The sequence below is a fragment of the Dromiciops gliroides genome, chromosome 3 (genome assembly GCF_019393635.1).
Source record: "Dromiciops gliroides isolate mDroGli1 chromosome 3, mDroGli1.pri, whole genome shotgun sequence".
Lineage (NCBI taxonomy): Eukaryota > Metazoa > Chordata > Mammalia > Microbiotheria > Microbiotheriidae > Dromiciops > Dromiciops gliroides.
In genome coordinates, this window is record NC_057863.1 from 297,698,951 (window position 1) to 297,726,220 (window position 27,270).

The 27,270-nt window shown below is 38.2% G+C and overlaps 1 protein-coding gene across 3 annotated transcripts in view; it reads left to right on the forward strand.

Moving 5' to 3' along the window:
* APOO (apolipoprotein O) overlaps positions 1-27,270 on the forward strand; it is an 87,585-nt gene that overhangs the window by 44,048 nt on the left and 16,267 nt on the right. For all 3 annotated transcript variants that reach the window (XM_043994173.1, XM_043994174.1, XM_043994172.1), the window contains 4 exons: positions 8,422-8,541; positions 12,303-12,357; positions 15,088-15,183; positions 17,256-17,347. In XM_043994173.1, coding sequence (XP_043850108.1) covers positions 8,422-8,541; positions 12,303-12,357; positions 15,088-15,183; positions 17,256-17,347 — 363 coding nt within the window. The remainder of the gene's footprint in view (positions 1-8,421; positions 8,542-12,302; positions 12,358-15,087; positions 15,184-17,255; positions 17,348-27,270) is intronic.

Here is a 27,270-nt window from a genome sequence, read left to right on the forward strand (position 1 = left end):
TTGCTGGTATGTAGCCTAGTTAGCACTTAAATCTAGAGCTTCCTGACATCAAGGCTGGTGGTCTTTTACCCATTACATCATCTACTTTTCTTTTTTTTTTGGCGAGGCAATCAGGGTTAAGTGACTTGCCCAGGGTCACACAGCTAGTAAGTGTCAAGTGTCTGAGGCTGCATTTGAACTCAGGTCCTCCTGATTCCAGGGCCAGTGCTCTATCCACTGCACCACCTAGCTGCCCCTTGTCATCTACTTCTTATGCTTAAAGTTTGTGCAATAACAAATTGCCAATATTTTTTTTCACTTCCAAAATAAGGTATTTTGTTAAGCTTAAATGCCTCTGAAGAATGAGCAAAAGAAAAAACAAACACTTGTCACTGTAAGCTTTTATTATGCAATTATTTGGTTTGGTTTTTTTCTCTCATAAACAAGTGGATGTTTATTAGAATCCTTCTAGTATAGGGCTTTTTCCTTCTTTTCCATTATATTACTCTACCTCTTTGGAAAGGCATGAGAAAGGGAAAAGGGGAAGGTATAGAGGCTGCTGCTCAACCCCTAGAACATCCTAGTCCTTCGTGGCTCAGCCTCTTCTTCTTTGGTGAGGTCACGAATCAATAGAGAAGGCTCCTCAGCTTGGGGGCTGCTTTCTCCTGGCTCTGAGAGTCTTTGTAGCACCTGTGTCCAGGGGCCATTGGAAATATCAGGCCCCCACTTCAGATTCACTGGGGCTTTCTTCCTTCAGGGCAGGACAGGACAGGGGATATTATTCCCTAGGACTTAGTTATGCAATTATTTGTTGAACACTATAGTCTTCCTTTGGATGATTATAATTTTGTAAACTTGCCTGCAGAAATAAATTGTCCCTGTGATGTATATCTAGCAACATGGTATATCTAGGGTTGGGGTATAGAAAAGGAATGGATCTATTCATTTCTGCCAGAAGTCTGAAATTAGTAACACACATTGAATAAATGCCTCTTATGAATAAATAAGCAATTTGTGCTGCTGATTGAGGTAATGCGTTTTTGTGTGTTAGCCTGTCTTTTAATATGTAATGGAAACTTGCCTGCCTCCAAATTATCACTTAGTTCTGTATTGTGTTTTTTCTAATTTCAAATATTTGCCTTCACTTTCTTTTGTTAAAGATCCCATTTTTTAAAAGTCCTTCTCACTTCCTTTTTTTAAAGATCCCATTTTTTTTTTGTGAACCAAATTATTTTATTTTTTAAAATAGTAATAAACATTTTTGTTTAAAGTTTTGAATTCCAAATTTTATCCCTCCTCTCCCTCTCCTCCCCTATCCCTGAGGTGGTAAGCAATCAGATATAGGTTATACATGTGCAATTATGTAAAACATTACCATATTAGTCATTTTGTATAAGATAACTCAAAGAAAAAAATGAAAGAAAGTGAAAAAATACCATGAGGAGGGGCGGAGCCAAGATGGCAGAGGAGAGGCTGTGACTCCCACAAGCTCCAGATAAACCCGTCCATTAACGCCCAAATAATGCGGTAAAAATCAAAATCCAGAACAGCCTAATGCACATAAGAACAGAGTGAGACTATTTCTCCGCAAAAGTGGGCAATTCTAATCACCTACTGATCAGGCTGAACAGCTCAGCGCGCGGTCAGGACCCAGCCAGGGACACTGCTTCCAGCGCATGTCAGAATCTTCAGCACCAGCAGCTTCTGAGGCTTCAATCACGGACTGGTGAGGGGGTTCGGCGGTAGGCCGGGGTGAAGTGGAGGCAGTATCTACTGGAGTTGGGGCAAAGCGCCCTGGGCCTGAACCAGTGAGCTGAATCGAGTGGTGGTGGCCCAGTGGGGGAGGGGTAAAAGCACGCCAAGCTTCTGACCATAGAGAATCAGAGTTCAATCACACTTCTGTTTTCCGGGTCAAAGAGAAAGCGGCTGTGATTACTCACAAGCCAGGCAGGCTGAGAAGAAGCCCAATCACCCCCTGGGCCACGCTGTAGCACGAACAGAGTGTCCTGGAGGTAGTGCTACACTTTAAGGAGTAAAAAGCCAAGAAACGGTAAGCCAGGATGAGTAGGCAGAGAAAGCAGAAGACCATCGAAAACTTCTTTGGGGGAAAGGTAGAACACAATACATCCTCAGAAGAAGAAGATAATAATAGGGTCAAAGCTCCAACGTCCAAAGCTTCCAAGAAAAATATGAATTGGTCTCAGACCATGGAAGCTCTCAAAAGGGACTTTGAAGAGAAAGTAGGGGAAATAGATGAAGATATAGAGAAAGAGAGGAAGGAATGGAAAGAGAAATGAGAGCAATGCAGGAGAGTCATGAGAAAAAAGTCAACAGTTTGAAAAGCCAAATGGAAAAGGAGATTAAAAAACTGTCTGCTGAAAATAATTGCCTAAGAATTAGGAAAAAATACCATGAAAAAAATAGTCTGTTCAATCAATATCCATCCTTTCTTTGGAGGTGGATAGTATGCTTCATCATTAATCCTTTGGGATTGTCTTGGATCATTGTGTTGCTAAGTATAGTTAAGTCATTCACAGTTCTTCATTGAACAGTATTGCTGTTGCTGTACACAACATTGTCCTGGTTCTGCTCACTTCACTATACATCAGTTCACGCAAGTCTTTCCAGGCCTTTCTGAAATTGTCCTGTTTGTCATTTCTTAAAGCACTAGATGGAATAATATTCTATCACTATCATATACCACAGTTTGTCCATTTGATGGGTGGCATTCCTTTGATTTCCAATCCTTAGCCACCACAAAAAGAGCTTCTGTAAATATTTTTTTGCACAAATAGGTCTTTTTCACTTTTTGGGAGTGTCTTTGGGACACAAACCTGGCAGTGGTATTGCTGGATCAAAGGATATACACAGTTTGATAGCCCTTTGGGCATAGTTCCAAATTGCTCTCCAGAATGGTTGGATCCATTCACAGCTCTACCAACATTGGATTAGTGTTCCAGTTTTCCCACATTCTCTCCAACATTCAATATATTTGTTTTTTGTTATATTTGCCACTCTGATTGGTGTGAGGTGATATCTCAGAGTTGTTTTAATTTGCATTTTTTTGATGAAGAGTGAAAAGATCCCATTTTTAAAGAACATATATGAAAATTAACTTGAAAATGGCAAAACAAGCTTTCACAAAGTTTTCACAGGAACTGGTACCTGAATGGTTGAGCAGAATTAAAGACAGAGAAAAGCATCTGTAGATGATGACCCACTAGTGATCCAGATGATCACTTTTCTCTGGAATTCTAGAAGTTCTCTTTTTAAAATAGGTTTTACTATAAAATGTTGGTCATCTTTACCAAGCAGTGGCTAGTCAATCTAAAACATTTTTTTGAAAGTTTATGGCACTATATTTCATTATTGAGAAGAATTACAAATAAAGTAAAATTTATGACTATTATCTTTATAGAGCTTACTATCAAGGGGGAATATACTATTAACACAAATATATAAACATATGACAAAACATACATATACTCTAGATAAGTAATAATAGCTATAATATTAGAAAGCATTTCCTAGTCCCAGTAAAAACTTTAGTTTTTCTATTAAGGCTATAGTCTTAAAAAAAAAAAAGCTGAACCAAAAAGGCCTCTTCAAAATACAATATTAAGGGTTATCAATTTAAATGTAAGAATTTTTTAGGAAAGATAGAAGTTTTTAAAAGTCCTTCATTTTAAACTTGAAGACTAACCCTATAGAAGGTTGTCTTATGCTCTAGATTTGCAATGTTGCTTAATTCTCTCTGATTTATACTTGTTTAAGGATTCTGGGAAGATGACAGAATAAAGTAGGAAATTACTTGGCTCTCCCAAATCCCTCCACAGTTAATTTAAAATAATGTCTCAAAATGAACTTTATTGGAGCAGAAATGATTAAAAGTTAGGTTGAAGCAGTTGTCCACCTAAAACAACTTGGGAAGGCATTAGAAAACACCTGACCTCCCAGGTCTGGCTTGATTGAAGTGCAGATACCTCTGTCAGGTAACAGAATTAACAAACAACCATGGGGGAGGGGGGACGGCAGCTCTGTGGGCAACAGCCTCAGCTTCAGGAACTTTCACCCCACAAATGGGGGAGGGTTGGAAGGGGGTTGGCATGGGGGTTGGCATGGGGGGTGGGTAGAAGCTGACAGGGGAAGATTGCAGGACCTTCTGCTGGTTGGTGCCAGGACAACAGGGCCCAGGTTTACTGACCAGATATGGTTCTAGACTGTGGCTATAGGCAAGGAAGAGCAAATGAGCAAATACATGCTGGTAAATGCAGTCACAGTGAAGCTGAGACCCTGCTGTCTGTAGTCACTCACAGGAGAATGGAGTCCCTGGTTTTGGTTCTAGAGCAGAGATGAAGCTTATAGCCCCATTAGAGAGTAAGAACATTTGAGATGACAGATGTTGCTGGGGGCCCTGGTCAAGGCTCAGGGGTAGAGAGGAATACCTGAGGCCAGGCCCCTAGAAAGAACTCAGAAAACAACAACAACAAAACCTGATACCTGAAGCCTGTAGTCTCCCATACCTTAGACCTCTAGGTCCAAGGCTGACTCTCACATAAAGTTAACAGCCAAGAAATAGGCTGCTTTAGGGGGAAAAAAAAGCTCAAAAGAAAAAAAAAACCCAACCATAGAGAGCTTCTGTAATGATAGAAAAGATCTGGGTTCAAACTAAGAAAAAGATAGTGAACTCAAAACAGCTACTTGTAAAGCTTCAAAGAAAAATGACATCTCTGACAATTTGTCAAAGATGAAATTGGCGCGACAAATAGACATAACATAGAACAAATGGTCCAATATTTCTTTAATCCACTTTCATCATCAGTGACTTTTGAAAGTATCACATTTGGATTCTTAGCCCTCAACATGTTAAACAGTTGTTGATAGGATAGGGACCAAACCTGTGATTTCATTCAGGGAACTTCTGGAGAAGAAACTACCTCTGTCAATGCATATTAGCACCTTCTCTGCAATTTATAGTTTTAGACAATTGCCTAGAAAATGAGAGGTTAAATGACTTACTTGTCCAAGGTCATAAAACCAAAGGCAGAACTTGAATCTGGCTTCCAATCCAGCTCTCTGCCCACTATGCCATGTGCATAGTGACGACTCTCTTTACTTGGTTTGTTCCATCCCCCAGACTTCATTATCTTCAGTGTAAAGCAAAGAAGTTTTGCTTTGTTTAGCACATACTGAGGAAGTGTGGGCTAGAGTCAGCAGTTTTGCAGGGGATCTTGAAGGATTAATGTACAATATATCAGAGAAGGGAAGAGATTAAAAGAACTGGAGAAATTATAAATTCTGTTATTACCCTAAAAAAGGTAATTAAGAGAACATCAATAACTTTTCTCATCTTTAAGAGAGAAATCTGTAAGGAAGTATCTTTGATGGAAATATGATAAATGATTTTCCATTGCTGATCACTTGTTTGTAGTCACACAGTTGACTGAAAGGTGTAATAAATACAAGATATAAATGTCTATTTTCTGTTGATACAAGAATACATTTGATGACTAATATGGTAATGTTTTACATAACCTATATCTTATTGCTTACCACTTCAGGGAGGGAAGGAGACAGAATTTGGAACTTGAAACTTCAAATAAAAATGTTTATTTAAAAATAAAAATTCATTTGACTAAATAGAGTAGGAAGCAGCCTTAAATTCTTATCCCCAACTAAGAGTTTTTCATTTTTATGCCTAGACCATATAAAATTCCTTGATAGAAGCAAAGAGATAACCCTTAGATGACTTTATAATTATTAATAATAAGCTATAGATCAAACAGTGATATACTTGCCAAAGGTTCACCACCATTGAAGAGGATGTCCTACATAGTTGTTGACATTCATTCTCAAAGAGGACCAAAATGACACCACTATGTTAGTCAAGTTACAATGTCCAGCTGTGGTTGATCAGACCAATAGAAGCTCAAAATGCTATACCACAGGCTGGGCACAAATAATCCATGAGAACATTTGTGTTGGATTCTCTAAATTTGTGCACCGTGTGTTTTTTGTGTGTGTGTGAATTGGGGTTAAGTGACTTGCCCAAGGTCACACAGCTAGTAAGTGTCAAGTGTCTGAGGCCAGATTTGAACTCAGCTCCTCCTGAATCCAGGGCCAGTGCTCTATCCACTGTGCCACCTAGCTGCCCCTTTTGTGTTTCTTTTTGAGCTACTTCAATTTTGCTTTGCTTGTAGAGCACAACACCTTCTCCGATAAGGGTATGCCATGCCTAAGCAGCCCTGTACCATTAGATCTGTGCCATGCAATCAATTCCAGAGTTTTTAAGAGAGTCCCTGAGAGTGTCCTTATATCACTTTTTCTGACCACCATGTGAGTGTTTGCCTGCTGTGAGTTCTCCATAAAATAGTCTTTTAGGCAAGTTTGGTATCCTACATAGGGTCCAAATGGAAGGATTCCTAGTTAATGATGAGGTCCTCCACATCTTTGTGATTACAGCTGATATTATACTGATTTCATCAAGCCCTTGAATATTATAGAGCCTCTTCAATGAGATCTGTAATTACTGAAAAGCAAGGGGCCTATTAATCCATTCAGTAAATGAAAATAAATGGAAATACCTATTGTCTAGACTGTGGCAATTGGATGGCATATGTCAGAGGCAGTCACTTTATATGGGCAATGAATTGGGCACAGAATTGAATAAAAGGAGAGCAGTTTTTACTTTTAGTGATATAAAGCTGCTCCCCAATATAAAAGTCTTTTTAGAAACAAAACCCTTCCTCAACATGATTCCATTTGTTCTTCCCATAGTGTTATTGTGTTACAAATCTTGCAAATACTACAGTATCCAAGGGACCAAAGTGGTGGATGACACAGAGGTCACTGGAGAGATCCAAAAAGGCAAAAGTAGCCTGTAACATTTCCAACAAGGACCTACATTTAAGAGGTGGGGTTAAGGATTATCCTAAAGGAAATGTGTGCCTGGAGAAGGATATAGCCAGTCAAAGGTACCCACGAAATATAAAAGGATCTAGCCATTTCAGTGGATCCTTCAAGGAGCACCTATGCATGAGAGGGTTGCACAGTTTGAAAAGGTTACAATTGATGGACTAGACATTGATTAGATCATAATAGGCACATAGCAGGAACTTGATATTTTTGTACATAAACTTTTAACAGATTAGCACTCCGATTGCTTTAAAGGATTTTTTTGTTAAAATATAACAGGCAAAAACACAATTTTTCCTCTTTTTGAAAACCTTAAGAGTGGCTTCACAAATTTTCATTTATTTATTTATTTTTCTTTTTTTTTTCCAGTTTTTTTTTAAACACGTTTTCTCTGTGATCCTAGGATTCAGATTTCTGCTGAAGCACTTTCTTTGTAAAAGATATGAGTTGTGAAATGAAGGATCAGAAATGGGAATCTAGACTGGAATGTCTCTTTGAATATGTTCAACCATTAGTTTACTTTGGCAGAAGAAATAAGAAGTCTGTAAGTCAAATTCTTCAGGGTCTGAAGGAGCTAATGAATGTCTGTCTTTTTAGGCAAGTATATACTAAAACTGGACTTAGAGAGTTGACCCCTTGCCAGAGCCCTCAATTAGGTACTTCTGATCATACTTTGGACTTTTAGTTAGGTGTTAGACCCCTTTCCTAGCTACCCTTGTTTTCCTACCTTTCCCCTAAATCTGATAATATCCAGATAAAATGTGGTAGGAATGAAGCCCCGAATAGAATAATATTATACTTGGTCTCCAGGGAGTCTTAGAAACTTTATTTCTAGCAAATACACTTTAGTTTGCTTTCAGATTTAGTTTACCTTCTCCCCCTACATCACCTAAGGAAGATATTTGATTGAATTTTCATGGTAAGCTAATTTTTTTTTGGTAAGCTAATTTTTCATAAAGATAATTAATATTGGTTTTCAAAAATTTGTGTGGTAAGTATAATAGTTATTTTAAATATTTTAACTTACCATTAATTTTTGTAAAATGCTACAGATGGAGTAAAATATTTACAGGTTAGGTTTTTTAAAAGTTAGTTTCAGCTAAACATGAACTCATTTACATAGGATTTTTAAGATTTACAAAAAACACTTTCTCACTGTAACCCTAAGAAATAGGTATAGTGCAAGTGTTATTATTCCCATCTTACAAATGTAGAAATTAAGGCCCAGAGAGATTGTAATTTGCCTGGGTGACAGTGTCAAGATTTGAACTGAAGTCCCTTGACTACAAGTAATCCAGTGCTCTTTTCACTATTCAATTAAGTGACTCAGACAATGAATGCTCTGTAGGAAGGAAGTAGTCTGCAAAGAGAAGCAATGATGTAATTTTTTGTTGGATTTTTAACCGAAAGTTTATTTGCGTAATGAATAAAGGTAAGTCCATAACTTTGATAGTTTATGATGTAATTGTAGATATTTATAATAAAGAGTTGTCTTATAACTTTATCTAATTTTTTTTATACTTGCAGCTTTCACTCTACTCAATTCCAAACTTTGAGTCCAAATATGTGGAGGAACCAAGAAGCCCCCTGGAAGAAGGCATTTCACAACTTAGAAAGTATGCTGTACCATATGCATATTGGTTTCAGGTATAGCATCTTTTCAAATGAACTGAAGTACATAATGTTTCAAATAAATTTTTAAAATTCAATTTTTAGCTCCAGATTTTCTCTCTCCCACTTCTACTTCCCCTACATTGAGAAAAGAAAAATAACAAAACCCGTTGCAAATATGTATCGTTAATCAGAATCCATTTCTGCATTAGCCATTTCCAAATATATGCCTTCCTTCACACTCTGAGTCTATCACCTCTCTACTGGAGGCGATCATATTTCTCATCATGAGTCCTTTGGAATGGTGGTGGGTTATTGCATTGATCAGAGTTTCTAAGTCTTTTAAAGTTGTTTGTCTTTGCAATATTGTTGTTACTGTATAAATTGTTGCCCTGCTTCTGCTCACTTCACATCAGGTTCATACAGTTCTTCCTAGGCTTTTCTGAAACCACCCTCTTCATTCCATCACAAAGGCTTTCATGGGCTGATCCAGTTACCTAATCACCACTTGTATATTAACTTCATGGAATGATGTCTTCCACCTTCCAAACAACTAGTTTATAAATGAGTTTTTCAAACACAGCCTATCTGTAAGTTAGGGACTGCCAGAATTTTGATTTCTAAATGTATTTTTAGTGTTAGGCTAGAGAATACACTAGTCACTAGGACGTGAACAAAATGTTCTTATGTCCTCTCTGCTACTAGTTTCACCTGTTTTTCAGGGGTTATCTTGACCTAGGAAAAACATCCGTGTTTTTAAGTGGGAATACATATGCATTTAAAATTTGCATTTAACAGATTACTGAACCTTCGTGTTTGAGAGGGAAGTCCTTCACATGGTAGGGAAAGCACCATGTATTGCATTGTCTGAGTTGATCTGGCATTGAGATCATTCTGAGGTTTGTTTTTTAAGAGTTCAAAGTATAACTTGGCCAAGCTTGTTTAAGTAGCTACTGCACAGGATGTATAGCCTATAGTGTATGTTGTGTGAAAGTCAGGTCCAATTTGGGACTTAAAACTTAAGTCCATTAATGTGCTGTGGCATGTGACACAGAAAGTACAATGTGATAAAATAATGGAATTTGGCAGATGCCCAGGGGTCCCACCTGAATCATCTAGTCCTGTTTGGGAAACCAGCTAGGGATGATTGGATATAGGCCACACCTGGCCTGCTCTGAGTAATGTATGCTGCTGATGTAAGCAGGAGAATCTCTCTCCACATCCAGCTTGAAGGACTTCCCTTTTGGGGGAGGGAGTAAAAGTAGAGAAAAGGAAACGCTCAAGGGGAGGGAGGGGAGCTCATTTTTTTCCTGCTGGTGAGCTTCCAGGAGCAGACTGCTAAGAGGCCACACAGCTGTTTCCTATTGAAACTATCAGCCCCCCCCCCCCCCCCCCCCCCAGTTAATAAAAACTAATCCAGCTCTTTGAATTAGCTGAGCTCGAAGTGAGTTTAGGGTTTGTGTGTCTAGAGCCAGGGAGCTTATCCATTTTTCTTTTTCCCTATTCCCTTGTCCTTGACTTTATTAATTTCACCTTTGCTATGTATTTTATTCCCATTAATAAAACTTGATTTGTTTGTGGAAAAGAGGCTGTTAATATCCTTTCTTATTGACCTGGGAGAAATAATTAAAAAGGTAGTTTGGAAGGGAGAAAACTTTGGACCTAGAGATCCCTCATTATTTTCTTTTTTTTTTGTTTGTTTGTTTTTTGGTGAGGCAGTTGGGGTTAAGTGACTTGCCCAGGGTCACACAGCTAGTAAATGTCAAGTATCTGAGGCCAGATTTGAACTGGGGTCCTCCTGAATCCAGGGCTGGTGCTCTATCCACTGCTCCACCTAGCTGCCCCCCCTCATTATTTTCTAAACCCCAGTATTACGACAAGCCACCCAATTAACTCTCCCCATATTAAATTTGGCCCCTACAACAAGGATAGCAACATTGGTGTCAGAGGCAGTAGGACCATGTTCCTCAACATTGCTTGGGAAATTGGTCCTTAAGGCTCTGTTATTACCACATACACTTATCCAAATAGATTAGCACAAATATACATAGATACATACACACATATATGTATGGGTGTGTGCATACATACATATGTAGACACTCACAGATATATATGTGATACTCCTAGTCTCTCCCTCCAAATACATGAAAAGCAAGTGTCAGCTCATTCTACTGCTTTCTTTATACCTAATGGAGAGAAAGGAGAATGAGAAAATGTTAAGACATGGATTATTCATAAGCACATGCATATTATGACATTTTAAGATAAAAAAATCAGAACCTGCAAATGAGTAAGAATCATTTGAATACAAATATATGCATAAATTGACCATTGGCCTATACTAGGTACACCTATCTCTTGTATTAAATTATAGGCTCCATCACACTGATTTCAGTAAACATGAATACCTACTATGTGCAAGGCATTATGGTTAGTTCTAAAAACAAAACAACACACATATAAACAACAGGAAGATGAATAACACAAGGGAATAAGAAAGAGGAATCGGGTTCAAGTATTATCTCTGATACTCATTATGGGCCTTGGACAAGTCATTTATTCTATCTCATTTTCCTCACCTATAAAATGAAGGTATTGGACTAGGTGGCATGTATGAGGTCCCTTCTAGCTTAATATCTGTGATCCCATCGGAAGTTATATTTTAATGAGGGAGGTAATATATACATAGAGAAATAAAGACATATGAAGCCGTGATAAGGTTACTTTAGAATAGAAGGCTGTCAGCCTATGCAAAGGCATAGAGGCAAAGGTGGGAGATGGTAATGTAGAGTCATATGTGAAAGACTGGATTGTAAATTATGTATATGGATGTAGTGTGAAAGAAAAATAGAGTGATAGGAAGAGGTCAGGTTGTAAAGAACTTTAAATGTTTAACATAGGAGTTTATATATGAACATATAAGTAATAGGAAGTTGATTGAGTAGAAGAATGTCATAGAAATGCACTTGAGCAAAATCACATTGCTTTGTGGAAGATACAGTAGAGTGGGGAGAGATGAGGCAGAACAATTGGGAGGTTATTGCAATAATCTAGGTAAGAGATGTTCTTAAAAATACCTTCTCATGGGCTCATTGCTTTGTATTTAGTAATCCAAGAGCAATATCTCATAATAAAAAATTGGCTGGGGGGCAGCTAGGTGGCACACTGGATAAAGCACCAGTCCTGGATTCAGGAGGACTTGAGTTCAAATCCAGCCTCAGACACTTGACACTTACTAGCTGTGTGACCCTGGGCAAGTCACTTAACCCTCACTGCCCTGCCCCTCCCCCCCACCCCCAAAATAGGATGACAGTTTAATTTGGAATAACTCTTAAGTTGTTTTTCAAACTGGGTCAGAACCATTTTTTCTGTAAGAAGATAGAACTGCTCATCTGCAATTTTTACAAAATTGAGTTGTAGCATACAAGCCTTTCTGGCAGATTAATAAATATTCTGTTTATAAGAGAAACTGAATTGATCAAGTGGAGAAAAAGATCCCTCATCTTGTAGCATTAAGTTGGTTTTGATTACCAAAAAAATCTTAATTTGTTAGGATGCAACTTTTCTTCCATTTATGTAGAACACTGAGAGGATCATGTAGTTGAAAACAATCAGTTTGGCTTGCTTTTTTGTTGTTGTTGTTTTTTTCTAATGGCTGCACTAGAGCCTTATTTTAAAAGGTTTGAACCAAAAAACAAACTGCAGAATGTATTTCATTCTGTTTAGATGTATATTTTTCTCTTGCTTTAGTAGTAATGTTATTTGGTCATCGTTTTTTTGTTTTTCCTATTCAGGTTGCTTATGACAAAACTAAGCCTACGTTAGATGCTGCCTTTCAACAAGGAATAGGTAAGCTGATTTATAATTAATAACTCTGATAATCACTAGAACTTTTTATTTAAAACACTTTTACACTTTATTTAATTGTTATTAGCCCACAGGTATATTTTTGGTTCAGCTAATTAGCTGGAGAGGTTGTATAAGTGTGTGGCCAAGTCACTTAATGTTCTCTGGGCTTCAGTTTCTTCATTGTAGGATGAGAGGGTTCCACGTCTAGAGTCCTTACCAAGCAAAATAAGGAGAATCAGTCTTCCATTTGAAAGGCTTTCAGATATTTGAAGACAGCTGGCTGCCCTAAATCTTCTCTTTTCTAGGCTGGAGCATCCCCAGTTTCTTCCAACTGATCCTTATATGACATGCACTTGGCTCTTTTCTGTCCTTGTTGGCATTCTTCAAGTCTCTACCCACTTTGATCCATCCTATATTTAACTGCCAAGGTGAATTCCTGTTTCATATTCAGACCTCTTCATAATCTGGCCTTCCAGCAAGTTCCTCAGCTACTGCCTGTGTCCCATGCCTGGAATGCTTCTTCCCCTAATATCTTAGTTTCCCTGACTTCCTTCAAAATTAAGCTCAAATTCCACCTTCTCCAGGAGGCCTTTCCCAGTCCCTCTAGGTGCTAGTGCTCTCCTCTCTGAGATTGCCTTCTACTTGATATATATCTTGTAGGCATCTGGTCTCTGCATGTTGTCTACTCCATTAAAACATAATTGGAGGGGCAGCTAGGTGGCGCAGTGGATAAAGCACTGGCTCTGGATTCAGGAGTACTTGAATTCAAATCTGGCATCAGACACTTGACACTTACTAGCTGTATGACCCTGGGCAAGTCACTTAACCCCCATTGCCCTGAAAAACAACAACAACAACAAAAAACCATAATTAGAGCATATAGAATAGAATGTATTAAGGAGCATTAGGCTATCCTTGAGGGCAAGAGCTGGTTTTGCCTTTCTTTGTATTCCCAGCACTTAGCACAATTCCTAAAACATAGTAAGTACTTAACAAATATTTATTGACTGACTATTATCAATGTCCTTTCTAAAATGTGACCATGACCAAATGTAGTATCTTCAAAAGTAGTCTGATCAGGACAGTGTACAGTGGAATCATCACCTCCCCACTTCTGGACACTGCCTCAGTGCAACCTAATATTGCATTAATTTTTTTGACTGCTACATCACAGTGTTGTCTCATGAGCTTGTAGTCTGCTAGAGCTTCTAGACCCTTACCAAATGAATTGCTCTTTAGTCATGTCTCCTCCATTGTGTACTTGTAAAGTTGGTTTTTGAAACCCAAGTGTAAGGTATTTCATTTTTCATCCTCTTACTAGATTCAGCCTGGTGCAATAAACTTTCTTGATGTTTTGAGCCTTCTCAACCCATGTGTTAGCAATCTTTACTAGCTCTGGATGTGCACATCATACATTTACATGACTTTACCCATGTCAGTGATAAAACTGTTAAACAATATAGGGCCAGACACAAGATGCCAAACTAAGGAAGTTAGGCTTTTATCCAAGAGATGTTAGAGAGCTGTTGATTGCATAAGACTTTCTTTTTGTCATTTATCCCCTTGTCCCAGATTCAATACTCATTAGACTTTATTGGACCTTCATACTAGAAAGGGCATATGAATGGTATCATAAATTCATAAAATTGACAAATTCTCACTTAGAATACAAATTTTATCTGAATTTGATTTTGTTGCCCACTTCAAAAGAACTGACAGCTCAGTTTCTCGATCAGCAAGTTTAAGTGACCGACTTTTAATCTAAGGTAACCAATTCTTTAGATCACTAATAAGATGATGTTATTCCAGAACCTTTGGTTAGGTGTCTCTAGCTTAATTTCCAAGCTAAATTGAAACTTATATGAATGTAATTATTCAAGTAGACAGATGTGTTATCTGGGATAGTCCCAAGTCTCAAAACCAGAGAGACAAAACTGAAAAGTTTTTTGCTAGGCTAAGTGCTGAGAATTGCATAGCTCTTCCTTCTACTCCTGACCCTAAAATTCATACTCCTTATACCTGTATCAGATAGAAAGATGATTTCAGCCTGCTATAATTTGTAGCTCTGAAAATGTATATAAATTAGCTGATATTGATGGTGATATTATCAAGAGTCTTAAGTTCATCCTATGTTTCCTGGAAAAGATTATAGTGGTGTCACAGAAAGTCTCTGAAAAGTAAACACAAAAGAAAATCTGTATTTTTATTAGTTTTGTTTATGATGTTCTCTTTTGCTGGTACATGGTAGGATTTTACCTTACAGCCTTCTATTTCTTCCTTTGGGAATATTTTCTCAATGTTAAGCAGCAAAATACACTTGATACTTGAAAGTTTCATTTTTTATAATAAACCAACTCAGAATGTTAGGAAAAGGGACCTTCCAATTGTCTTATTGTTACAAATTTATATTTATATTTATATATCTGCTATATACAGGAAGATAAGCAGAAACAAACAAAAAACATGAATTGAAAACTTATTCAGTAACATTTAATACTGTAGAAATTAGTTATCAGGGCAGCTAGGTGATGCAGTGGATAAAGCATCAGCCCTGGATTCAGGAGGACCTGAATTAAAATCCAGCCTCAGACACTTGACACCTACCTGCGTGACCCTATGTGACCCTTAACCCTCATTGCCCCCCCCCCCAAAATTAGTTATCAAAAGTATGGCAGCAATCCTTTTTAAAAACACTTTAAGTAAACATTCTGTGATCTGATTTCATTGTAGCTAGCAGTGAGTTTTTCCAAAATCCACCTCCAGGATTTTTTCCAAGACTTGGCGTGATTGGTTTTTCTGGAATTTTGGGATACTTTGTCGCTAAAGGTAGGTGCTGTTTTCAAATGGAATAGTGTGTAATTACTTCAAGGTACATTAATATTTAACTAAAGCATGTATAATTCAGTCCTGAATTACACAATATTATGGTCATCATAAGAAGTTGCATTCTTTTTTTTTTGCACTTAATAGGCTTTTATTCAATTACATGTAAAGATAGTTTACAACATCCATTTTTATAAGATTTTTGAGTTCCAAATTTTTCTCCCTTCCTTCCCCCCTCCCCAAGACAGCAAGCAGTCTGGTATAATACATGTATAATCATGTTAAATATAGTTCCACATTAATGTAAAAGAAGAATAAAAACAAAAGGGAAAAACCATGAGAAAAAGAAAAAAGTGAAAGTAGTATGCTTTGATCATTCAGACTCCATAGTTCTTTCTTCAGGTGTGGAATGCATTTTCCATCAAGAGTCTTTTGGAATTATGTTGATCATCACGCAGTGTTGCTATTACCGTTTACCATGTTCTGCTCAAGAAGTTGCACTCTTTAAAAGTTCACAGTGCTGAGCAATAGAATTGTTAATATGTAATGAATTTGTACTTTTCTGTCCACTAAATTTGATTTTAGGGACATGTAGTGATTATTTAGATTATGAAGTACATTATACTGGTCCAGATCCTATTGTGAAAGAGGAAATTGTTTCCATTTTGGACACATTTTCTCAAATGAAAGAGGGTCTTTTTCTGTACAGGATGGAATTAACTTTTTTCAGCCAAAGCTATTACATCTCTACATAATAAACTTACTACTCTTTTTAATGGTAGGATTGTAACCATTAGAAAAGTGACTTCAGTTCTATTATGTTATTTTCACTTCCCAATATCCTATAAAGTTTATGCCTTTAAATGTAAAATTTACATTGAATGTAAAATTATATGTAGTAACAAACTTTAAGTACTTGAAAAACTGGAAGATTTTTCAATATGTTAGTTTAACCATAAAATACCTGTAGATTAGAATTATTGGGTATTTATCACAGTTATTATAAATACATTCAGTTGAAAAGTAGTCTTAAAATGCTTATATTAAGTAAATCTTGCTTCTTCTAGAAGCAATGTAATGTGTAATTTAAATTTCTAAATGTAGATTCTAATCTGTCCCCCCAGTTTTGGGGAAAACTGACTAAAATCAGTGATAAAAGAGTTTAGGTTTTTAAGGGTTTATTGAAAGATAGTAAAAGAAAGAGAAAAATTGAGAACAGAATTCCTACAGCCTGGCAATCCTACCTTTCCTCAATTTCTCCGTGAAGTCCTCTGGAGTGTCTCTCTCTCTCTCAGTCAGCCGCCTTATCCAATTCAATCAGTTTAAATCTCCAGGTGGGTCCCTGAGTATCTGCTAAATCCATTATCTTAACACAGTAAAGTTTTTCTACTGTTAGGCTAGTGAATTGTAGAGAATACTCTGTTGGCAACTGTACTTATAGTCTATGTGGAAAGACTCCATCACTTAGGAAATGTGTGTCCTTGGGCAAGTTACTTTATCTCATAAGGTTGTTGTGAAAATAAGTGCTTTTAAAACTATAAACTGCTATATAAATGTGAGTTTATTGTTCATAAGATTCTGAGCAGGAAGGGGCTTTAGTAATTATTTCATCCAACCCCCTCATTTTATAGATGAGAAAGTTGAGGGCCATTTTCATAAGGAATCTTTTTTCTTTTCTTTTTTTATTGTAAAGAAAAATCTAAAGCTTAGAAGTAACAAAAGAGCCAAATATTACACTATCAACTGTTTGGTGCACCTTGGTGGCCAAGGTTAGAAAGGAGGCATCTTCAGCTAGTGAACATGATGTTAGTTCCAGTCTTTATCACAGTGTCCTAGGATTTAGAGCTTAAAGGAAACTTAGAGATCATTTGCTTTATCCTCCTGTTTTACAAATGAGGAAACTAAGAACCTAAGAGATAAACTTACCCAAAACTATACACACAGTAAATAGCAAAGTCAGGATTCAAACCCATTGTAAGCTATGAATACTAAAGGTGCATTGTACATTATGTGATGAAAAGAGTAACAAAATTCACTAATGATTTGGGGCATATGGGGGGACTTTCTTTTAACAGGTTCAAAATTAAAGAAGCTTTTGTATCCAATTGGTTTCATGAGCATTACTGCATCTGTCTATTATCCACAAGAGGCTTTTGAATTTGCACAGGTCAGTTACACTTACCAAGTAAGAATAGTCTTTGGTTTTTGTTCATATAATTTTTTTATAGTTATAATACTTGATTTCTCATCATTTTCAGCAGATTTCACATTGAACCTGAAAAGAGTCTTGTTTGGGGGGGGGGGTGCATTATCAAGAACAAATTAAAAAACCTGTTTTATCTTCCTTCTGCCTTCTACATAATTTATAACATAATACAAAAATATATAAATTGTTAGACAAAGGGTGGAGTTGTGTTTTTATGATTCATTGTTGTGCAGGATATTATTAGGTTATTAGGTCTGTTGATTGAGAGGTAATTCTAGGCTGTACTCATAAGATGCTAGAGTTATAGCTGGGAGCAACTTGTGATTTTGTGATTGTTCACAGAATACATAGCAACATATAAGGTAGGACATTGTTGTGGAGACCCTTGAATTCTGAGTAAGGAAATTGGAACTTTACATGACAGACATTAGAGAGCAGCTGAAGGGTTTTGAACAGAGGGTTGATACGAGTAAATCAATAAGCATTTAGCAAGTTCCTGCTGTGTGCCAGGCATTGTGCTAAATAGAAAAAAATGAACAGTCCCTGGCCTCAGGAAGCTGAGGAAACAGCTCGCATGTGTGTGCATGCATGGTGTGTGTGTGTGTGTGTGTGTGTGTGTGTGTGTGTGTGTGTAAAACAAATTTTTTAAAGTTACACGAAATCAATGCAAAATGATTTGGGAGGGGGAGGTACCAGTAGCTGGGGGTAATTATAAGACCCCACATCTAGAAAGTAGAGACTGTGAAGGACACTAAATTATCTGAGGAGATGAGGTATCTAGCAGTTGAAGGGATCAGTAAGGACTTCACATAACACGTGGTACTTGGGCTTCAACTTGAAGAGAGGGGATTTTTTAAGATGAAAGGGAGTATGCCAAATATTCCATGAATGGGGGTTAGCTTGTACAAAAGCACAAAAATGGGAGGTGGATCATTGTGTGTGAGAAACAGAGGAAAGGCCAATTTGGCTGGATTGAAGATTGCAAAAGTAAAGAATAAGGAACAATGTGATGAATCTGGAAGGCTGGTGAGGGGCAGGATCATGAAGGGCTTTCATAGCTTAACAGAGGAGTTTATATTTGGTTCTAAAGACAATAGAAAGCCATTGGAATTTATTGAGTGGAGGAGCAACGTGGTTATATGGAAAATCTCTTTCAGTAGCAGCATGGAGGATTGAATGAAGTGGGGACCAGTTAGGAGGCTGTTTCAGTAATCCAGGTGAGAGGTGATAAGGGACTGAACTAAGGTGGTAGCTGTGTGGGTAGAGAAGGGGTAAGATTTGAGAGAGATTATAGAGATAGAAACAGCAAGATTTGGCCACTTCTTGGATACGTGGGACGACGGAGAGTTAAAAGTTACAAACCTGAAGACTGGAAGAACAGTAATGTTTTTGACAGAAATGGGAAAGTTTGGGAAAGGGGTGGATTTGGGGACAAAGACAGTGAGTTCTGTCTTGGATACAATAAGTTGGAGGTGTCTATATGGCACACAATAGGCACTTAACATTAGAACGACTGGAATTTTAAAAGACCTCAAAGAACCAAGCAAATTTTTGTGTCCCTTGGCAAACCTGGCCCTAACTGACTCTGGGACATCCAGTTTGAAATGTTCGGTAGGCCATTGGTAATGTGGGACCAGAGCTCACTATAAAGACTGGGGCTTAGTTATCTAGATCAGTGAGTCATGGGAATAGGTGATAATTAAAACCATGGAAGCTAGTGAGGGAGGAAGGGGGAAAAAGAGAGAGAGAGTCGAGAGAAAGAGAGCAGAGAGAAAGAAGAGTAATAAAGGATGCAGGACAGAACCTTGGGGAGCATCCATAATTATTGGGTGTGACCTGGATGATGAATAGCAAAGGAGATTGAGAAGGAATAATTAGACAAGTAGAGTAGGGCCATGAAAACCCAAAGAGGACAGGATACCCACCCGCAGAGGATAATCACTAGTGTCAGCTGCAGCAGAGAGGCTGAGAAGAATGAAGCCTAAAAGAGACAGTCAGATATGAGAGTGAAGAGATTATTGGTAACTTTCTGGAGAAAGGAGTTTCATTTAAGTAATGAAATAGAAAGCCATATTGTGCAGGGTTGAGGACTAAGTGAGGGGAAGAGAAATGAAAGTGCAGCATGTAGTTAACTTTTTCTGGGAGTTCGGCTGAGGAAGAGAGGAAAGATTTAGGACAATAGTGTGAGGGGATGGTAAGGAGGAGACTTGGACATGTTTGGAGGCAGTAGGGAAAGCAGTAGCGGTAGATAGGGAGAGGTCGAAGAGTAAAGAAAGAGAAGGGATGATTAAGGTTGTAATCTTCTAGAGAAATTGGAGAGGATGGGATTTGGGGCACATTTAAAGGAGTTGGTTTCCTTGAGAGGAAGGGCCACCTATCATTGACTGGGGGAAAGCAAGAGGAAGTGAGGGATTATGTCAAGGGTTTTTGAGATGAAGGGAAAGAGAAGAAGAGGGACCTCATGTTGAATGGCTTTAATGTCACAATAAAGTAAGAGGTGAGGTCCTCAGGTAGGTAGAGTAGGTTACATTACCATCATTTTACAGATGAGGAGTGAATTCTAAGTGATTTGTTTCTGCCCAGGATCTCTTAACTAGCCATTATATGAAGTGGAATTCCAACCCAGGCCATAGATATGTGCAACTGACCATATTGGCTTTTTTCATTTCATTCATTCAGTGTGTACTTATTAAATATCTGCTTTATGCTAATTCAGCAAATACCTATGAAGCAACTATTATGTGCAAGTTGACAGGCAGTATGAATAGAGAGCTCTGTGTAAGTCAGGAATACATTGGTTCAAGGCCAATTCTGACAGATTGACTCTGTGAACCTGGGCAAGTCTCTCAACTTCTCAGTGTCCCCATGCAACTTTCTAAGACTTTACGCAGAGAAGGTACCAAACTGCATTGCTTGAGGAAATCCCTCCCTGGGAAAGACAGCCAGTCTTTGGCTGTAATTAATCTACCTGTTCCACCTTATTTCACATTACTCCTCTTCCTGTGCTTGATGTTCTAGTCAGACTCAATTGTTTGCTCTTCCTTAAACTCAACATGTCATCATTTCCTGTCTCAATATATTCACTCAGTTTGACCCCATCCCCAGTGTATTCCCTGGTCATCTCTGCTTTTTAAAATCTCTCTTCCTTCACAGCTCAGGTTAGGGGGTCACCTGTTCTGTGAAACCTTCCCAATCCTTTTCCTCCTTCCCCTCCAGCTCTTCATGCTTACTTCCTCCTCAAATATTTCTAGAATTCTTCATCTGATCTCTCTTCTTTCCCCCATTCATTCCCTATCCAACTACTACACTGATCTTTGTCCCAGAGACTATTTTAATTTTGTCCCCCCCCCCCCGTGAGGCAATTGGGGTTAAGTGACTTGCCCAGGGTCACACAGCTAGTAAGTGTCAAGTGTATGAGGCCAGATTTGAACTCAGGTCCTCCTGACTCCAGGGCCAGTGCTCTATCCACTGCCCCATATTTTGTCTTTTTAAATTTAATCCAATGCACAGTAGGCCCTTAATAAAGGCTCAATTGAATTGAGGTATAGAATCTAAGCTGAGTTTGGATGGAGGAAAAGGATTTCTGCAGCAGGAAATGAATATCAAATACTGTGCTAAGTGGTATGGGGATGGAAAAAAAAAAAAGGGCAAGGCCTCTGCCATGGAAGAATTTACTGTCTGCTTACAGAGACCAAACACTAACAGTTCTCTGCACTTTTCATATTTCAAAGGAATTGTAGAGGAAGGAGTTTCAGCCTGAATCAGAAAACCTAGATTCCAGTGTCTACTCTTCTGATGACTTTATGGCCTTGCAGAAATAATTTAACCTCTTAGGACTTCAGCTTCCTTGTCTGTTAAATGACAAAGTTAGATTAGATAATCTCTGAGGTCCCTTCTCACTTTCAAATGCATGGATTCTCTTTAAGCAATGTAAGAGTCTGCTGTAGGCACTACACAAATTCTGTATGAATTTAGAATAAGAAAAATGTGGTCTGGGATTAGTCTGAGAAATCTTCAGAGAGGCATTAGGTCTTGGGTTAAATGGGAAATGTTGTTGAAGACCAAATAGTATGAGCAAGGTCACAAAGATGGGAAGGAATAGGGCACATGAGGAGGCAAAGAGGAAGCTAGTAAGGAGACCAGATTGACTGAAATTGTAGATCCATGTTTTGGATTAGTTAAAAAGCATCTTGAATGGTCAAGGTGTAGAATCAGACTATGAAAGGCCTTTAGTGCATTTGGATTTACTCTTATGAGCCAAAGGGAGCTATTCCAGGCTCTGAAGCAGAGAAGAGAAATGATAAAAACAATGTTTTAGAAAGAGTCGAATACAAATGAATGAAATGAAGAAAACCAGTAGGAGGCTGTAGAGGTAAAATACCTAAGAATTGACAGGGGCTGGTCCTAAGGGATTGGCAATGGGGATGTATGTAGAAGAAGAGATCATGGGGCTGCTAGGTGGCACAGTAGACAGAGAACCAGCCCTGGAGTCAGGAGGATCTGAGTTTAAATCCAGCCTCAGACACTTGACACTTACTAGCTGTGTGACCTTGGACAAGTCACTTAACCCTCATTGCCCTGCAAAAAAGAGAGAGAGAGAGAGAATGAGAGAAGAAGGGATCATTCCAGGAGACATTGCAAAGATAACTCAAAGGTTACTTGCCATTATGGAAATTGCTAGGTTTATTGGTAGAATAATGAAAAGATTCTTTCTTTCTTTCTTTCTTTTTTTTGAAACTTCATTTTAGACATGTTGAGTTTAAGGACAATGTGATATCTAGGTGCAGATATCCCATAGGTTCTTACTTCATTAAAGTTAGGCTTTTGTGCTTTTGGACAGGTAGCTGCTACAGTGGACAGAATGCTAGGCTGGAGTGAGGAAGACTTATCTTCACGAGTTAAAGTCCGGCCTCCAACACTTGCTAGCTGTGTGATCCTGGACAAGTCACTTAACCCAGTTTGCTTTGGTTTCCTCATCTGTAAAATGAGCTGGAGAGTGCGATGGCAAACCACTCCAGTATCTTTGTCAAGGAAACCCAAATGAGATCATAAAGAACCAGACACAGCTGTACAACAGCAACAAATGCTATGCTTTTACATTTTGTTATATACACAATGAGTATGGACCATGTGGCACAGGGCCTAGTGACTGGAATTTCACCCCAGGGCACCACAATTTAGGAAGCACTGATCCCAGTGAGAAACAATTGAGCTTAGCACTTAGTAAGAATAATAAGTTAAACTATGTCTGCTTCCAACCATTGCAGATGAATTCTTTTCTGCCCTGCTGCCCCAGTTCCCTATTTCAAGAATTTTCCAGTAACTCATGATCTCTGCCCACAGGCACTAATTCCCTGGAGTCTTTTTCTCATTATCATGAAGTGCTGTACCTCTGTCTCTCCCTTTCCCCCAGCTAAGCTTGTCTTTAAAAGTTGGGTTGGGGGACTTTCAAGTTTTCACTCTTCCCTCCACAAGACCTAAGTATGGCTGTCCTCCTATACCTCACACAACTATATTCAGTGATAACTTTGTTCTTTCCTGGGACCATAGATTTATAGCTGGAAGAGACTTCAGAGAGCATCTAGTCCAAGCCTCTCGTTTTACAGGTGAGGAAACTGAAGTGCATAGAGGTAAAATGCGTTGCCAAAGGTCATTCAAAGGGCCAAGTGTCAGAGGCAGGATTTGAACCCAGGTCCCCTTGTTTCCAGAGCTCTTTCCTTGGCACCAGAGTGCTTCCTTTGACAGATTTCTGGTGACTTCAGTCATCTGAACCACAGCTTTGAACTGGGAAGTTAGTGGCAAAAATCCCTTTAAGAAAAATAGCCTTCATTAACTCCATGCCCTTCACTTTGTAAGTCAGAGAGGTATGGAAGCATTTCCTTAGGACAAAAACAGGGTTAGAATTGTAGATAAAATTGGGGCGGCTAGGTGGCGCAGTGGATAAAGAACCGGCCTTGGATTCAGGAGTACCTGAGTTCAAATCCGGCCTCAGACACTTGACTTACTAGCTGTGTGACCCTGGGCAAGTCACTTAACCCCAATTGCCCAGCAAAAAAAAAAAAAAAAAGAATTGTGGATAAAATTAAGCTTACAGATTTTAAAAGCTCAGTTACACAAAGTGAAGCCAGAACCAGCAAAAGGGCCAGGAAAGCTTTGAGGAATCCAAAAATTAAGAAGTGATTAATAACTGAAAACATGAAGTCATTTAGTGAAGGGACAGCCAGTAAACTGTGCGTGCTTCAGTAGCAATGATGTAATCCGTGTGTTCCATGCCCACTGAAGTGCATCATTATAGCTCTGAGTCATCAAAAAAGGTTAAGTTAGGGTCAGTGAACTCTCTTCAGAAAAGAAAGGAAGTGATGTGTTTTTAAAGACTTCGATAAGATACTAGTCAATAAAAATTTGTGTCTTCATTCTCAAACTTTTCAGGGAATACATCAATATTCCAGGAAGTCTTCCTTCAGAGAATAAAAGTTGGCAGTTAGATGCTAAACTTACTCCATGACACAGATTTTAGAGTAAATAACTTGAGGGACTTTAAGAACCTATAATTCTAAAAATTAGTTTTTTCTTCCCAGTTCACTTGTGTTGAAAGAAGACTTAAGTTCCTCATTCCATTTCTAAAATGCTCTAACATTCAAATATTCTAGAAGAACTTCCCATTCCCCACCTCCCATCCCTTCTTAGGGGGTTACACTTTTACTCTAAGTGGTTTCTGGTAAAGTTGTGATAAGCTGTATCCAAGAATAGAGAAATTGAAGTTCTCCTAGGTGTTTTATATTATATATATCTAGACAGCTTCAAATCCTTAGTTTCCTTTATCACCTCAAATGTCCCTTCCTAGAGAAAGCCTTTCCCACCTCCAATAATTAATTGTTCTTTCCCTCTTCAAATTACTTTGTTTACTTACCTGTTTACATGGTGTAGCCCTAGTAGAATGTCAGCTTTACAAAGACAAAAACTATTTATTTTCTTGTCCTTATCTCCCAAGTGCTTAGCAACTTGCTTTGCATTTAATAAGTGTATAATAAATACTCATTTAATTAAATATAAATTTACCTAGATCTTTTGCATTAAGTAAACCTGAATTTTTTGACCAAAGAGTTAGTTTTGGACCTGTATTCATTGTGTAGGTCAAATCTTGTCCCATGTTAGAATTGACCTTTGCAGTTTGGACCCTGCTATAGTCTTATCCTTATATGCAGAAGGGAGTGTGTGGGTAATATTTTTAAAGGAACCATTGAAATTTATAAGTATTAAAATGTTTACACACACACACACACACACACACACACACACACTCTCACCCATCCCTAATATTTAGGACACAAATAGAACAAATAAACCAAACTTTATTCAGGCTGTTTGGGCTCATGGACAGTTTGTGGATGTCAGAGCATTAGGGTATAGCTTTACAAATTAAAGATGCCTCCAGACTTCAAAATAAATTGTATACAGGAATAATGCAACCTTCAGAATTACATGAAAAATAAATGATTGTTTCATGTATAAGCTTTGAAATTATTTCAGAGGAAAAGAATAGCTATATGTGACCCCATACAGGCATTTTAGAGAACCATTCAGAATTCAACCTTTTTTTAGTAAGTTTTATAATGTAAACTACCCTAGCATTCTACAGCATATATTTTGTGGATGCTTCTCTGTGCCCAGCATATCAAATAAAAAAGAGAACATGTAATGTAGTCCCTGACTCCAAGGAGTTCACAGACTACTAGATTGGTGGAGGAGTGAGACACACAGAAATAATTAGAATGAATTAAATTTGGAACACTACAAAGAAGTCAAACAGAGAGGCCTGAGAGATTGAGGTGGAAAAATTCTAGCTTTGGTGGGAATCAGAGGAAGTGGCACCTTAGCTGAGCCTTGAGGGAAGGGAAGGATTTCCTTAGGTAAAGTTGTGGGGGAGTTCATACCAGATACAGAGGACTTCAAACATAAGGACACAGACATGTGTGAGAGAGGGAGAAAGACAAGCTTAAGAAATGGCTAATAGTCCAGTTTGACCAGAACCTAAAGTTCAAAAAAGGAAGTCATGAAATAAAGTTGGAAGTTTGGATTGGAGCCAGAGATATTTGGAGCTATCTATCTGACATTTATATAATACTTACTATGTGCCAGGCACTATGCTAAGCACTTTACAAATATTATTTCATTTGATCCTCACAACCACCTTGGGAGGTAGCTGCTGTTATTATCTCCATATAGGTGTGGAAAGTGAGGCAAACAATTTAAGCAACTTGCCCAAGGTTGCAGTAATTGTCTGTTGTTGTATTTGAACTCAGATCTTCCTGACGCTAGACCCAGCTCTCTGTCCATTGAGCCCTCCTAGCAGCTTCTAGAGCATTCTGAATGCCAAAGTTGAGTTTATATTTTATCTTAAAGATAATAGGGAACCATTGATGGTTTTTAATCAGAAGAATGAGACTGATCAGAAGAATGATCGAACTGATATTTCAGTTTATATTGGAAAGAGGAAAGACTGGAGGCAAAAAGACCAATTTGGAAGGAGGCTGTCAACAGTGGTCTAGGCCAAATAGAATAAGATTCTGAACTAAGGGTGGTGATATTGTAAATAGAGAGGAGAGGATGGATACAAGGGGCATTGCAGAGCTAGATACTTTATATAGCACTTGGGAATTGATTGGATATAAGGAATGAAAAAAGGAAAAGACAAAGATGTTTCTGAGATTTTGAATGTGCATGACTGTGGGAATGGTGGTACCAGCAATAGAGATAAAACACAAGAAGAGATTTTGTTTTGTTGGGGGGTTGGAGTGGAACGGAATGACAAGTTCAGTTTTAGACACATTAAAGTGTCAGTAGGACATCCAAGAGGAGATGGCCTGAAAACAGGTGGAAATTAAAGACTAAAGCTCAGATGAGAGATGGAGGATAGAGTCATGGATGATTATCATTTGTAGAGGAGGGATAGATGAAATGATAGGAGTGAGTGATATTGCCAAGGGAGGGTAGAAAGCACATGGAGACAAGATAAAGCTCAAGATAAAGCCTGGTAAGTCACATTTAGAAAGCTAGGTGATGAAGATAAAACTACAGACATTTAGCTAGCAGCAGAAAGAGAAATCGGAGAATGAGGCAAGGGTAGGGCCATTGAAGCTGGGGAAAGTATATAGAAGGAGGGAGCCCTCAATGGGATGTTGCCAAAGATGATCTGATTTGAGAAAAGGCTGCTGGAGAGAAACCTTTCTATGGAGCGGTGGGGCTGGGGTCATGCCAGGGACGGAAGAGTACATAAATTATGAAAGTAGAGGCAGCTGGTGTGAACTATTTTTCAGTGTTAGTAGTCTTCAGTCTCTCATTCCTCTCCTTACCTCTTTCATTCATTTTTCTCATTCTCTTTTATTATAATTACTTGTGTACTTGTTTCCTCCATGAAGAGACTTGGAAAAGATTTTGAGACAGGGAGAAGCATTCATCATTTTTGTATCTTCAGCATCTTATATCAGGGCTTCTTAAACTTTTTCCACTCACGACCACTTTCCACCTGAGAAATTTTTATATGACCCCGGGTATATGGGTATGTAAAATAGGTAGATATAACCTCTTACTATTGCCAAATTTTTTGCAACCCCCACGTTCAGTTACAACTTATTTTAAGTAATTTAACACCATAGTTTCAACACTGCCCTGCTCTCCTGTACCCCTTACTGGACTTCCTTTTGCTTCCTTTTCTGTATTTTTATATGTTTCATTGAGGATGTTTTCTTTTTTCATCTTCCTTTTGGAGGGTGAGGTATCAACATCATTGACCCCACCCCTTGCCCTTCCCTTCATAACTCTTCTCCTCATTAAAGTAAGTCATCCTTTGTGATAAATATAGTTAAATGTCTAAAAATGTATGT